The sequence below is a fragment of the Lithobates pipiens genome, unplaced genomic scaffold (genome assembly GCF_037356315.1).
Source record: "Lithobates pipiens isolate NorthernLeopardFrog02 unplaced genomic scaffold, aLitPip1_a1.2 Scaffold_22, whole genome shotgun sequence".
NCBI lineage: Eukaryota > Metazoa > Chordata > Amphibia > Anura > Ranidae > Lithobates > Lithobates pipiens.
Window position 1 is genome coordinate 144,838,786 of NW_027507784.1, and position 14,825 is coordinate 144,853,610.

General features: G+C 39.5%; 1 protein-coding gene across 5 annotated transcripts in view; it reads left to right on the forward strand.

The window, feature by feature from the left end:
- The window catches only part of SATB2 (SATB homeobox 2), a 254,032-nt gene that overhangs the window by 179,657 nt on the left and 59,550 nt on the right, over positions 1–14,825 (forward strand). For all 5 annotated transcript variants that reach the window (XM_077448434.1, XM_077448435.1, XM_077448436.1 and 2 more), the window contains one exon: positions 1,600–1,764. In XM_077448434.1, coding sequence (XP_077304560.1) covers positions 1,600–1,764 — 165 coding nt within the window. The remainder of the gene's footprint in view (positions 1–1,599; positions 1,765–14,825) is intronic.

Here is a 14,825-nt window from a genome sequence, read left to right on the forward strand (position 1 = left end):
AGCAAGTTAAAAAAACACATGTATGCGCATTATGTGTGGGTTAACCCATGCGCTATGGTATGAATGACCCCCACTGTATGATGGAAGTACAGGTACATTTAGATAAACCATTAGAACTTCAATAAGGACTGAAAAATGGAAAGTCTAGTGTTGGCTCTCTCCAATGTGTCTCTAGCCCCTTATATAAAATATACAGGCAGTCCCTAACAAGGTTCTGTAGGTTTATTCTTAAGTTGAATTTATATGTAAGTTGGAACATGTACATTTTTTAAGTGTAAATTAAACGTTTACGTTTTTTGGATAGCATAGGGAAGGGTTAACACCCCTGTAATGTTTGTTTTGCTGTCTGTTCCCCTGTTCAGAAGATTTCACCTCACTCTCTGTTCCTGTGACAATTGGATTTTGAAAGTTTTGGGTTGTTGTGGAAACAAGGATTGGTGATAAAGCTTCAGTGGAGACACCTTTTTCCCATGATAACTCTAATGCCGCGTACACACAATCGGAATTTCCAACAACAAATGTTTGATGTGACCTTGTTGTCGGAAATTCCGACTATGTGTAGGCTCTATCCGACACTTGCTGAGAGCTGGATCTCAAATTTTCTGACAACAAAATCCGTTGTCGTACATTCCGAGTGTGTGTAGACAATTCCGACGCACAAAAGTCCACGCATGCTCAGAATCAAGCACTGGCTAATGAACTTTGTTTTTTCTCGGGTCGTCGTACGTGTTGTATGTCACCGCGTTCTTGGCGATTGGAATTTCCGAAATCATTTGTGCGATCGTATGTATGCAAGACAAGTTTAAGCCAACGTCCATCAGAAATAAATCCACGGTTTGGTTGTCGGAAATTCCGATCAGTTGTACATGGCATTACAGAAGTAAATTTCCAATCGTAGAGGTAGATTTCCTCTCATTTCCTGTTGCCTCTCTCTGTTTTTAAGTAGGAGTCACATGTAAGTCAGATGTTTGTAACTCGGAGACTGCCTGTATTTCTGGCTGTACCTATCCTAATAAACAAAACGCAAACTCAGTCGACCAATTTTTATTTTCCTGTGATCGCTCTTTTTTGTTTCTACGTATAAACTCTGAATTCATGTTATATATACACATATTGGAAGTTTGCATTGCCTGGTATAGCAAAAAAAACAATATACTGTATATGGGTATATACTGTAAACTGTACATATGGGTTTACAAGAAACTACAAAAGTACTACAGACTGAACAATTGGAAATAAAAAAAAATTATATTGTTTATTGTATGTCTGTAACATCAATGTTTGCTGTAGGTGATAATGGGTTAATGAAGTGCCAACCAATAGGTTATGAAATATAAACTGTACTGACAACCCCTGCATACAGATTCACTGAACACATGAAGAAAAAGTCAAGGTCTCTTTCCTTCCATGTTCCCCAACTGCAATTATTCCCAATCACAATTAACCTGATTAAAATAATGGACAGGAAGTGTCCCACCGTAGCTAATGCTCCTTGGCACCAACCCTACTGAGTCCTTTGACAATTTCTGCACAGATGGCTCAGCTAAAACATTTTTCCTGTTTCTGTCTTTTTCCCCCTTCCCCACAACCTCTCTACAGATGAAAACCGCCACTACTCCGACATCCGACATCCAGGTGAAAGTAGAAGGGGAATCTTCCAACGTTACCATCACAGCTGCTGTTTACGACGAAATTCAGCAGGAGATGAAACGAGCAAAGGTGTCCCAGGCTCTCTTTGCCAAAGTAGCTGCTAATAAAAGTCAGGTGAGTAAGCTGGAAAGGGGAGCCAGTTGTATGATCTGTTGTGATATCCTGTATCCCCCATACACCTTATAAAACATTGCATCTGGTCGTAGAAACATGATGGCATAACCCTATCTTATTTCAGGCTAAAGGGAAAAACATAGCATTATGTCGGCAATCCATGTACTAGCACCTCATTTCATAATCTTATCTTGAAATTATGATACATCTCTGTTTTAGCAACACTTAAACATTTATTATGTAGGAAAAATAACATCAAGATATATAAAAAGTTTTTCACCGCCTAATAAAAATACAATGCCTTATATTATTCTTCCAAGCTGCCCTTCCTCTGCAGCCTAACCTCACTAAAAGTTATAGAAGAACTTTTTGTGTGCTCACACCTCTAGGTGAGACTTACACAGAATAGTTTTTATGGAATTTTATGTAATTGTGTGATACTCCTTTTTTCAGGTGTACTTGAGTATGTCTGAACCATTTGGGAACTCCATATTGCAATTTGTATTTATTACAGGTACTTATATAGTGCCAACAATTTATGCAGTACTTTACATATACTGTACATTTAAATCAGTCCCTGCCTTCATGGAGCTTACAATCTAAGGTCTCTAACGCACATTTATACATGCATGAAGCCCAATTTACCTACCAGCATGTCTTTGTAATGTGGAAGGAAACCCACTTAGGCCCAGGGAGAACAAGCAAACTGCATGCAGGTAGTGTCGTGGTTGGGATTCAAACCAGCAACCCTAGTGCTGCAAGTTAGAAAAGGTAACCAATCAGCCACTGTGCTGCCCGGTTCACAATTCTCTTGTTTTGCTGTATGTGTGTATCTTATATTGGCAATAAAGTATATCTATGGCCAAATCTTTTTCTCCAGTTTGGATAGAGTAGGGAATAGTTAAAACCCCTACTGTATCAGTTTATTTGCCCTCTGGGTCCCATTGGAGACTTTTTCCTTTAATTCCTATGAAGTAGACAGAACACTAAATTATACTAATTCTAAAACCAAAACCAAAAAATGTAATACATTGCAGTTTACCAGCCCTCCATGCTGGCGGCATTAGTTATCTGTTTTCAGGCTTTCTCCTATATTTTCACCTCACAGTTCTACAAATAACACACTTTCTGTCCCTTCGTGGCAACAATACTTTTTTACTGTATGTCCCATCTATGGAGGAAGCCATGTTTGTCACACATTACATGGTAGTTGATTGGATTTCTAGCTTACAAAGAAAAAATATGATTGTGCTTCATTTTAAGCTTACAGGAGGTGGCACTGCATTTCTAATAAGATCAATAGGTATATTCTATAATTGCTGAAAATGTTCTTATCCTGAAAAAATAGAAAACTTGTGCAGCCACCACATCCAAAGACTAATAGGCTGCAGTCTATTAAGTTTTGATTTTTAGATTATGTAAGGTTTAAGTGGAGGAAAATCCCAATTGGAACTGGAACAAGAGGCACTATTAGCAGATTACCCCTCTATTCCTTTTCTGCTGACAACTCAAAAGTTTGAATTTCTCATCACTTTAGTCCCAGTTGTCACTAGGACAGAAAGAGACAGTGAATCCTTCTTGCGGGGACAGAGAGCATGAATGGAGCCACACAAGTACTAAAGTGCATCAGGGTAGTATGTACCTTTCATGACTCTTGTATGCTAAAGTATTTTTAAGCATTTCAGTTGGAGGGCTTTTGATTCCTTTAGTCCCTTGTTACCATAATTTGTATGCTTATACAGTAGTCATTTATTGCAATACAGAAAATTCTAATGGATAAGGAAAATAATAGGTTAACAAGTTAGATTTCTTGTGGTCTGGTGTCCTTAGTGTTGTGTCACAACTTTCGGTGCTCTCCTAATGCTGTTAGTCTGCTCTGGATCTGTAGCCCATGAGAACTGAAAAGCCAGCATTAGTCGTGATGGGAACATTACACCTGATTGGTCATGGAGTGTGCTACCATAAATAATACCCTGGCCTGTTTTGAATTTCACAGATAGTCCCAGGCCTGTCTAATAAGGAAACTTTCACAGACATTAAATAAAGGCCTAACATCCCATTAGGGAGATATAAGTCATACAGACGTTTCATGGGCTGTGCAGTTAATGACCAGCATTCTGGGCGAGGTTACCACCATTGTGCAAGTTTAATAAGAGAAAATAAAGCTCACTTAAAGGAATCTTCTAAATAAGGTATTGAACACACGGATGCTGTTTACGGGGCTTAAGATGAATTATGTTGGAGGTATCAGAGCCAAGTGGTCTGATAATGAGAGCCAGACAACAAAGATACATTTATACAGGCAGCCAAGCCTGAAACTTGCTGTGTTGTGGAGGCTCTACTTATTTTAACCATGTCCTGTTTACTTTGCATTTTATTTTTTAAACGGACATTGTTAAAACCTGTTATCACACAGCTATTGGTATTAAACTAGTATTTTAATTCATATATATTTTACAGTAAAAAGTTAGGAATAACAGTATTCTACCCTCTGTTGTGTAAACAAAAAAAAATAATTTAATTTATATCTGCTCGCTAAAACAAAACAGGGTGAGTATATAATTGGAATGCCAGATGCAATTTATTTACCTTTAGGTTAGAGTGGGTAGGTTTAGATTCTCTGCTAAATTTCTATTGCTATCTGTGTTCTTGTTGAAGAGATTACCCAAACTTCTGTCCAGGTGACCACACAGGATGTGAGGAGAATGACCCTAGTGGGGACATGAACAGTGAAAAGAAATTGATATGTTTACTCATCCCCACTCCGCTAAAAAAACATTTTTCTTTCCTGTTTGTATCAACACTGGAGATACTACCTGTCCTAGTAACCGCAAAGGAAGTAAGGGGACATCTCCACTGTGACATCACACTCAGAAATAATACTTGATAAAAAGTATATTGCTTTTGTGATCCAATTTGCAAAAAAAAAAAAGAAAAAAAAAGTTTTTGGGCTGGAGTTGGGCTTTAGCTTTAATTCTTTTTTTTTTTGTGATAATCATGAAGAAACTATAACCTGGGCAGTGACAAAATGATATGTTGACCAATGGGTGGCTAGTTTGAGCATGGTTTATGTAAAGTCCACTGGCCAGAAGGTAAAGTCCCTTTTTTAAACATGGCCTTGTGTAAGGTCTAGTGACCAGTGTGCAGACATGGTACCATTTTTAGCATGGCTTTGCATTAGGTTCAGTGGTAAACTAGCATAGCAATTTAGGTCACTGATAATACTGTCCCCCCAGCTAAGGCTTCCCTCCACAACTCTGGGGTCCTAATCCCTCCTGTCTGCTTTACACACTGCAGTAAATGGGAAAAACGACCTTGCAAGTCTCCGCATTAAGTGGCTATGTGGCTGAACTGCTGAAATTGTAGTTCTTTCACTTATGTAGGTGGCAGACCAGTACTTCCATCTGGGGAAGGAGAATGATTCCTGACTTGCCAACACTGGATGTCATTCAGGAGGCAGAATAGTTCAGCATACAACCCATCACTAGAGAATACTGTGAATCTAAGATAAGTAATCTCAGTAATCCTCCCTAGTCTGCCTAATATTGTAACTTGTGGTATGACAAAGCTACTAATGGCTCCTTTTACATTAGGGCAGCTCCAAAGTTGCACAATTTCCAATGTGACTTTGAAGTGCAACTTTGATGTGACGTATGATGCAACTTTGATCTGACTTTAGATTCTTTAGACCAAAGTCACATCAAACGTAAGACAAATTAGTGCAGGAACTTTTTCTGAAGTCGCATTGACTTCAGTAGTATCAGTAGAGACGGCTCTAAAATTCACATATCTTCTGACTCTCGTGTGAAAGGAGCCCATGATAGGATGTTGCGCTCACCCTCATCAATGGGGATGAATGAGACGAAAGAGTAACACAAACTGGAGAGTGCAAAATCTGATGCAGCTGTGCACGGTAGGCAATCAGCTTCTAACTTCTGCTTGTTCAGTTAGAGCCGGTTCACACAGGGGCGACTCGTCAGGCGACTTAGCCGCCTGACAAGTCGCGTTCCGTTCTGTGCAATGGAACCATTCTAAACTGAGCGTCTCAAGTCGCTCCAACTTAGAAAAAGGTTCCTGTATGACTTTTGGGGCGATTTGCATTGACTACAGAAGTCATATTGCAAGTCGCCGCAAAAGTCGGATCTCGGTCGCCTGAGGCAGTTGCACTGCAAGTCGTGCTGCCTCAGTGTGAACCAACTCTCAAGCTTTGACAAAATAAAAAACTGGAAGCTGATTGGTTACCATGCACAGCTGCACCAGATTTTTCACTTTCCAGTTTTAGTAAATCAGCCCAAGACACACCAGAGACTTTTTTGTTATACATGTTTTATTTGTATCTATGAGACTTTGAAATAGATACAATAGATACAATGGATTTTAAGCACATTTCTGGCTCATTTGACGTATTACTTTATATTAATATTGATACAAAGAGGTTGAGTGAAACATATTTTTTTTTAAGAAACTTTGTCATTGGCTATTGTGGGAACACAATTGATGGTTGCAGCTACCCATTGTTTGGTTTATTGCACATAGGAAAAACAAAAATAGAAGGTAGCGCGGGAGTGTCATCTTCCAACTTGTGGGATGAGTTTAATGATAGTTATGGTGCAGGCAGTGGATGTGCAAAGAGGGTCAGGAAGGACCCATTGTTCACTTAGTGGTCCAGGGGCATACACCAGTAATAGTATCCCCTTTGTTAAGGTTTGTGATTATATTAAACGTTCATTGTAAAATTACACAGAACATCAATAGATCAATCAACAGAATATATCAGTATCAATAGAATTAAAAAACATTCATGTTGTACTTTTGTGATTTTAACTTGTTACACAAGCAAAGTGATCATTTCTTTTTCTCTCATTAGAAACCTTGGCTTACCTACACCTGTGACATGATATACACTGCATTCCTCCCAATCAAATGATAGGCAAATGAGTTACACCAGAGAGTACAAAGGTTCTTAGGGGCCACTGACTAGGTACCTTTTCGGGATTTATTTTTATTACTAAGCAAATCACTTTGAAGCTCAGTAATTATTTTGAAACCTGAGGCAGACAGTTGACTGGTTTCAGATTTTCATTTTCATTTATTTATTTATTATTCATTGAACAATAATAGTTTCAGTCCATCACAAGCCGATGGTTACTATTTATTTTACATTAAGCAGTGTGCATCAGCAGGAATGAGACTTCCTTGCAGCAGTAGGAGGAATAACAATTCATGCCAAGTGGGGCACATTTGGAAACTCCAGTGGGGTGCATTCCTTCTAGAGTCCTGAATATATATAAGAAATCTGTAGATATATTTAAATTCACAATTGCCAGACAAAATGTTTGCTTTTATACAGTCTGTTCACAGGTTGAAGGCAGGGAGATGATCTAGCAGTAGTAGGGAAAAGTCAGGCCACCAACCTGGCTCTGCTGTTTGGCCAGGGCTTTGTAAATGTCAGAACTGCATGGACAAATATACAAATCCTTTGATAGGTAAAGCAGTTTGTATATATATATATATATAAATATATATATAAAAATATAAAAGTTTGTTTATGCTTTATATATATATATATATATATATATATATATATATATATATATATATATATATATATATATATATATATATATATTAGCTGTTTGTCTGGAATTACCATAAGGGCCCATTCACGCCAGAATGCGGTGTAGGAAACCCATGTACCATGTGTGGTTCCCATACCGCATTCAATATGCACTGAGTGTACAATATGCTGCGGGTGTCAATGCATTCCTAACACCCCAAATGAGGGTCGCAAACACAGTATTTTTACCTGCACTGCAGTACCCTGCGATTTGGTTTTGGTGTGTGTTTTAAAGTAGTGCATGCACTGCTTTTGGTGCAATCCAGTGCGATTTTAGCCCATGAATGAGCCAAAAACAGCACCACGCAGAATTGCACAGGATTGTGGACCATATTCCAGTGCGATTTAGGTTTGAACCGATCCTAAAGCAACATTTTTTATTATTTTACAAACAGCTATAATTAAAACAAAGTTAGTGATATATTTAAGTCTTCAGCAGACAATGAGTATTAGGAGGAGCTTGGTGTCCTCCACAGACATCTCTCATCCAGTGGAATGATAGTGATTGGCTGGAAAAATCCACAAAACAACCTGAGACCCACTTTTAACCTGAAAGTGGCTACAGATAAAATGACCATCTCCCATCTGGCTGGGAGCAACTGGAGAGGGCAAGGATTGAAAACTTTACTAATTGAAACTTTGCCCCAAGATTCAAGGGATAAGCTAGTTTGTTGCTTGATTGCTCATTCCACTATTCTTCACAGCCCCTTCAAGTCTCCAGCCTTGCTGTGAAATGCATTGTAGCGAAAACCACACTAAACTAAGGCTGCTAAATGAATAGACACACAAACCCTCTTATATACCACATGGCAAAATATAATGAGGGTTGGAACTGTTAAGTGACTGAAACTGCTAAATGCATAATGCTACTTGGCAAAACTACTGTGCATTTAACGGTTTTCCACTCTGTAATAAATGACATATGTGGAAAACGTGCAGTAAATGTGAAAAACGGCACAATTGGTTTTGCAAACGTGCCGTTTTTTCTCTCTATTCCCCCTTGTGTGAATATCAAAGTTGTGTAGCCTGTAATGGATGGTTTTATGGGCAGCTTTAGCAAGACTTGTGGGTCACACACTTGGCATTATAAATGTGTTCATAAGACACTAGCTTCCATGCAGGCAATCAGTTGTGGCTACTAGAGAAAAGTTAACACATATAGATTAATATGCTGAGCCTGATGGCATATACAATTTGTCCTGCCCAAATATTTGTGACAATACAAAGCCTGTCCGCTTAACAGAGTTACAAGGCTACAACAGAATGAACGGGAAGTGTTGTGCATAGTACCTATTGCAACCAATGAAAGTTCTACTTTTCCTCCTCTACAGTTTGGAAACAAGTGTGCAAATTTGTTGGTGGCCATGGCCAACATCTTGCTGTCCTGCATAGAGACCCTGTTACCAGGCCTTTAATTTCAACAAAAACTGTCCCATAAGATTATATGTCCATTTAACATATTTTATGCATGTTCGTTAACTGTAAAAGCCTCCCTTGTGTAACAAGACTGCTCCTGGTTATGATGTCAGCAGCCCAAGCAGACGCAGAGGAAAAGGGCTGTGCTAGGGAATAAACTCTAACTAGAATTGTGAAATTTCATAACAAGTTCAAAGCCATATTGAAAGTGAATAAAAATTAATTTATGGGGAAAAAAAGCAAAAAAAAGCAAAAAAAACCTTGCCTTTTCTGTGCATTTATCTCTGATATATTAAGTTGGTGACTTGCTGACTGGGTCTATTTAAGTATGATTGATACATGAATTACTTTATGGTGATTCACTAGTGTGGCTTTCAAACTGACCTGCCACCAACACACTTTGCTGCTGCAAGTGCAGTTGCTCCAGAGCTTAATAAATGAGCAGAGGTTCTGCTGACTTCCATCATCCAATCGTGTGCAAGCAAAAATGTTTTTTTTTTTTACATTTTCCTTGCATGTGATTGGGTATGAAGCTTTACTTCATTTACTAAGCCCTGGAGCAACAGCACTTGCAATATGCACAGTCTATTTACCTTTAGTAAATAAACCCCGGTGTGTCCAGTCCATGCATACATAGGCATTTACAGTCATTTAGATGCAGGCGAGTATAAAGGCAGAAAAAAAACGCACAGCCAGTGCATCCAGGAAAAGAGTGTTTTGCCCCTAAAAATCCACCAGATGTACATAAACAGGTGTAAACATCAAGCGCTTGAGCGTTCATTTATTTTAACAGCAAGAATAAATTAATATTCTGGGCAATTAAATGAACGCCCAAGTGCTTGTCACACCAAAAAACATGGTTGCAAAAACCCATCATTACATGCATTTTTTTATGCTGCTCTTCTCCTGCCAGGAGAAAGGCATTTAGAAAAGCTGGGCAAAAACCCAGTGTGCATAGAACTTAATGGTAAAAGTTCTAGTGCTATCATCTTTATCCTTACTTCACAATTTTGGGACTCTAAGATCCAGAACAAGCATGCAAATTGGGAGTGCAGCTTTACTAATTACATACTGTATTTGTTCAAAGTCAACTCGCTGAGACCTTTTTTTTTTAGGTCTACTCTGCAGATATGCTATAATGCCTGATCTAGGACCCACCCCAGCCCTTGACTCAACAATGTAGGAGAACAAGAGATCATCTCCTTTTGCTTTCACATATGTACATTACAGGAGCTTGATTCGTTCCCAATGCTGATCCCCTCTCTCCCAGATTTACTACTAAATTATTGATACTAAGATACATCATTATTTCACTAAATAAATATAATCTTTTTCAAAGAATCTACAACTGAATTAAATTGTGCTTTTTGCCCTGGAGTTAATCTTTAAGCCAGCCATAGACACTAGAGGATGGCCAGATCATGTTGATGCACAAATCGACCACCCTAGTCCCCCTGTGGAAATAAGATGCAGTGTGGAATTGTGAAATGGAGGTAATGTGGCTACGTGAGGGCTTATTAGAATAAAAGGGGAGGTAAGAAGTGTTACTCCAGATTCTATACCAAAGAACCAAAATTCCTAGCTATACTTGTGTATCTAAAATACTAGATTGTAATGTAGGCATGGGAACTGTGTCTCTCAAATTGTAAGGCCAGTTGCACACGAGCGTAATATATTGCTGATGTTCAGGGCCGAATTTACATCTCAGGAGCCTATATACAGAGAATTCTGACAAATTACAACAAAGGTCTAGCAAATGCAAAATTTCTGTAAAAAACACACTAAAGTAAATTTTAATGCAAACAAACGCAATAAATCACCTACATATTTGGTAAAATATAAAAGATGAGGTTGCACCTGAGTGCACCTGAGTCCATGAGTAAATAGATACCCAACCTTATAAACCTTAAATTTGTGTGCACCATGAAATGGCGACATACTTCAGTACCCTATATTTTCTATACATGAAGCTTCAACAGCCCCCTATAGGTCAGTTTAGTGTTACGGAGGAGGAATTGTGTTAAAACTATTGCTCTCACTCTGACGGGCATGGCGATATGTAACATGCGTATCGCAATCAATGGTTTCATGTGTAGGCACCCCAGATGCATGTGTTTACATTTGTATGTGAGTATATGTGAAGGTGGGGGGGCTTCAAATTTTTTTGGTTGAGGGGGAAGATTGTATTGCATGTCTCCTCTTAGCTCCACTAAATGTATTGCAATGCAAAACAAACAAACCAAAAAACTCATACTGACAGCCTGGCACCCCCATAGGAAAGGCGCCTGTAGGCCCTGCTGATGCTTATATTCAGGATCTTGTGGATCTTGTTGTATTAAAAAAAAACCTCCAACTGACAGGCACCCCCTTAGGAAAGGCACCTGTAGGCCATGCTGATGCTTATAGTCAGGGTCTTGGTGTATTACTGATATTTACTCAGCTGTGTGCATTGTTCCATAGACAACAATGTTTCTTATTTCAAATCAGTAAAAAACTTGACTTATTTACTCCTGTGTGTAGATGCCTAATAGTGTCTGCAGCATACTGTATAGTAAGTTTTTTGATGAGTCTGAAGAATAAATGAAAATATTCAGAGGTTATTGGAAAGCAATGAGAACAAATCATGAATATATATTTAACCTTGATTTTAAAGGATCCTGAAAACACACCTTTTTCTTATGAACTCAGGCAAGTATTTCACATTGGTAGTTAGACCTTTCTCAAGGTGAGAAATACCAAAGTGTCAGGTTGAAACTGCTCGTATTTTATACCACAGAAGCAAAGTAAATATGTTTAACTTGACATAGTTTACGTTCCTCATTCTCTTATCTTGCTGTCACTTGCAAGACTCCTTGTTAAGATCACACCATTGAGATTTATGGGTTCCTGCATAGCTCTCAGCCTGCTAAGTCCTTGAAAAACTGAGACTTTTGATATTTAAGAGGGCGAAACTAATGAGGAATATGGTGGCAAAATATGTATATGTATAGCAGGGGACCCTAAGGGGCAACATCAGGAAAATCTAAAGCAAATCCCAGGCAAAAAAAAAAACCAAAAACTTTAGCCTAGGTATGTTTTAATTCATACATCTTTGAATTTAAATACAGCTATTATAATAATATGCATAGCTTATATAAAGGGCATAGCACAGGGTGAACCTCAATAGCATTGTGATCCTAATTCATGGTGTACATAGCAGGCTGGAGGAAGGGGACTAAACAGGAAGCCGTAGAGCTGAATGCTGAGAATAGTTGTGTCATCCTCTGTCTGTATAGTGCTATTATCTTGACTATTAGACCCCTTTCACACTGGGGCAGTTTTCAGGCACTTTAGCGCTAGAAATAGCCTCTGAAAAGCGCCTGAAAACCACCTCCCATTCATTGCAGTGTGTCTTTTCACAATGGGGTGGTGCGCTTGTGGGACGTTCCGAAAAGTCCTGCAAGAAGCATCTTTGGGGCGGGTTGGGAGCGCTGTATTGGAACACAGCAAAACGTATCAAAAATGCACCGGAACTGCTTGTGGTTTGAACTGTAAGAAAAAACTCACAAAGACCCCTTTCACACTAGGGCGTTTTTCAGGCGCTTTAGCGTTAAAAAAAGCGCATGTAAAGCGCTTGAAAGAAGCCTCATCCGCAATCCCAATGTAAAAGCCCAAGTGCTTTAAGAGCCCTTTCACACTGCCAGCCCCCAAAAAACGCTTGCAAAGCATTTTTCGAGCGCTAGTGGGGCGCTTTTAACCCCTGCTAGTGGCCAAATAAAGGGTTAAAAGCGCCCACAAAGCGCCACTGCCAAAAGTGCTTTGCAGGCGCTTTTCAGGCACTTTTCAGCCATTTTGCAGGCATTTCCCATTGATTTCAATGGGAAGGGGCACTTTAGGAGCAGTGTATTCCCCGCTCCAAAAGTGCTGCAAAGAAGCTGCTTGGACTTTTTTTAATGCCCTGCCAGTGCAGCGCCTCAGTGTGAAAGCACTCGGGCTTTCACATTGGGATTGCAGTTGCGGCTCTTTCAAGCGCTTTACAGGTGCTTTTTTTTAAGCTAAAGCACCTGAAATAAGCCCCAGGGTGAAAGCGATCTCAGTGAGAAAGCACTTGGGCTTTCACATTGGGATTGCAGATGAGGCTTCTTTCAAGCTCTTTACAGGCTCTTTTTTTAACACGAAAGCGTCTGAAAAACGCCCCAGTGTGAAAGGGGTCAAAGAAGTAAGATATGTGCCAAAGGTTCTAAAGGTTTCCCACTTTATCCCAGAGATAAAGAAAAAAAAAATCTAGAGCTTTACTTTGAATTAAGCATGAGTGCAAGTTTATTATAAAAAAAATAAAAATAAAGCATAAAACTTTAACTTGATAAAGGCATATGGGGTATTTTTACTACAGGAATAGAGAGTTTTAAGCTTCTCAATCATCAAAATATGTGCTAGCAAAATTCCTGTTTTGTTTTTTTCCCTGCACAATATTGAGTAATTTATAGCAAACATAGCTTCGCTTTATTTACTATGCTAAGACCCCTTTCACACCAGGGCGTTTTGCAGGCGCTATAGCGTTAGAAATAGCGCCTGCAAAATGCCCTAAAGCAGCTGCACCATTGTGTGTAGTGTGAAAGCCCAGAGGGCTTTCACACTACAGCGGTGCGCTGGCAGGACGTCAGAAAAAAGTCCTGCCAGCAGCTTCTTTGAAGCGGTGAAGGAGCGGTGTGTTTACCGCTCCTCCACCGCTGCTGCCCATTGAAATCAATGGGGCAGCGCTGTAATGCCGCCGGCAAAACACGCTATTGCGGCGTATTGCCGGCGGTTTTAACCCTTTTGCGGCCGCTAGCGGGGGGTAAAAGCGTCCCGCTAGCGGCCGAAATGCGCCGCAAATCCGCCCGCAAATCCGGCGGTAAAACGCAGCTAAAAATGGCGGTGTTTTACCGCCGGCGCAAGGTGCGGTGTGGTGTGAAAGGGGTCTAAGTGAACACACACTTTGCAAAGTGCACAGTCTCTGTTCCTTATTTAAATCAGCTTCTCCAGTTTCAGAGCATAGTGTATAGATGTGATTTTAGTAAACAGCCTGGATGCGGTATTTCTTTACGACTCTTAAATGTACAGTATGTCTGTTTCCCACTAAGTAAAGGTATTGTTATGTGTAGACTCTTCATATTTGAACTTGCCTTTAAATGTGGTGATGGTCAACCTATTGATGGTTCTCTTCTTAGTGTTTTTGGGCTCTTGCACACAGCCATACATTAGTGTTTATGACTGTACAGAGTAAAATACATCTGTTGGTGTTCTGCCACATTTGCAGCATAATTGTGCCCAGTTTACGATTTGAAAAATGCCCCCATATGCATGCATAACACAAGTGCTGATGGGTACATGTAGATAGATACACAATGGGGATTATTTACTAAAGGAAAATCCACTTTGCACTGCAAGTGCACTTGAAAGTAAAGTCGCTGTAGATCCGAGGGGGGCATGCAAGGAAAATAAAAAGCAGGATTTTAGCTTGCACATGATTGAATGATAAAATCAGCAGAGCTTCCCCTCATTTCAGATCTACCCCTTAGATTTAGAGCGACTGCACTTCCAAGTGCACTTTTAGTGCAAAGTGGATTTGCCTTTCGTAAATTACCCCCAATGTATTTTGTAATGCATGTTATTGGGCAACATTTCACTAAGCTATATGGCCATGTGCAAGAGCAATTATATGTATGAATCAGCAAAACTTTTTTTTCCTAAGAGAGATAGGTAATATATGGCTGGAGTTTGTTTTAGTGTTTGTGTGTATAAATATGTGTGCGTGTTTGTGAGCGTGTGTATGTACAGTATATGAGTGTATGTATGTGAGTATGGGTGTGACTGTGTGTATGTATGTGAGTGTATGTGTTGTTGAAATGGTGTACTGCTGTTCTATTAATAAAGGGGGGTAAAATGAATCATACACTGCACTATGTTCGTTGCATACTCCTGATCCCTGCTCTCTGTTCACTGAGCTGTACATTACTTTTACCCTTTACCCCTGCACTGTGTATGTTACCCACCCTCAATCCCTGCA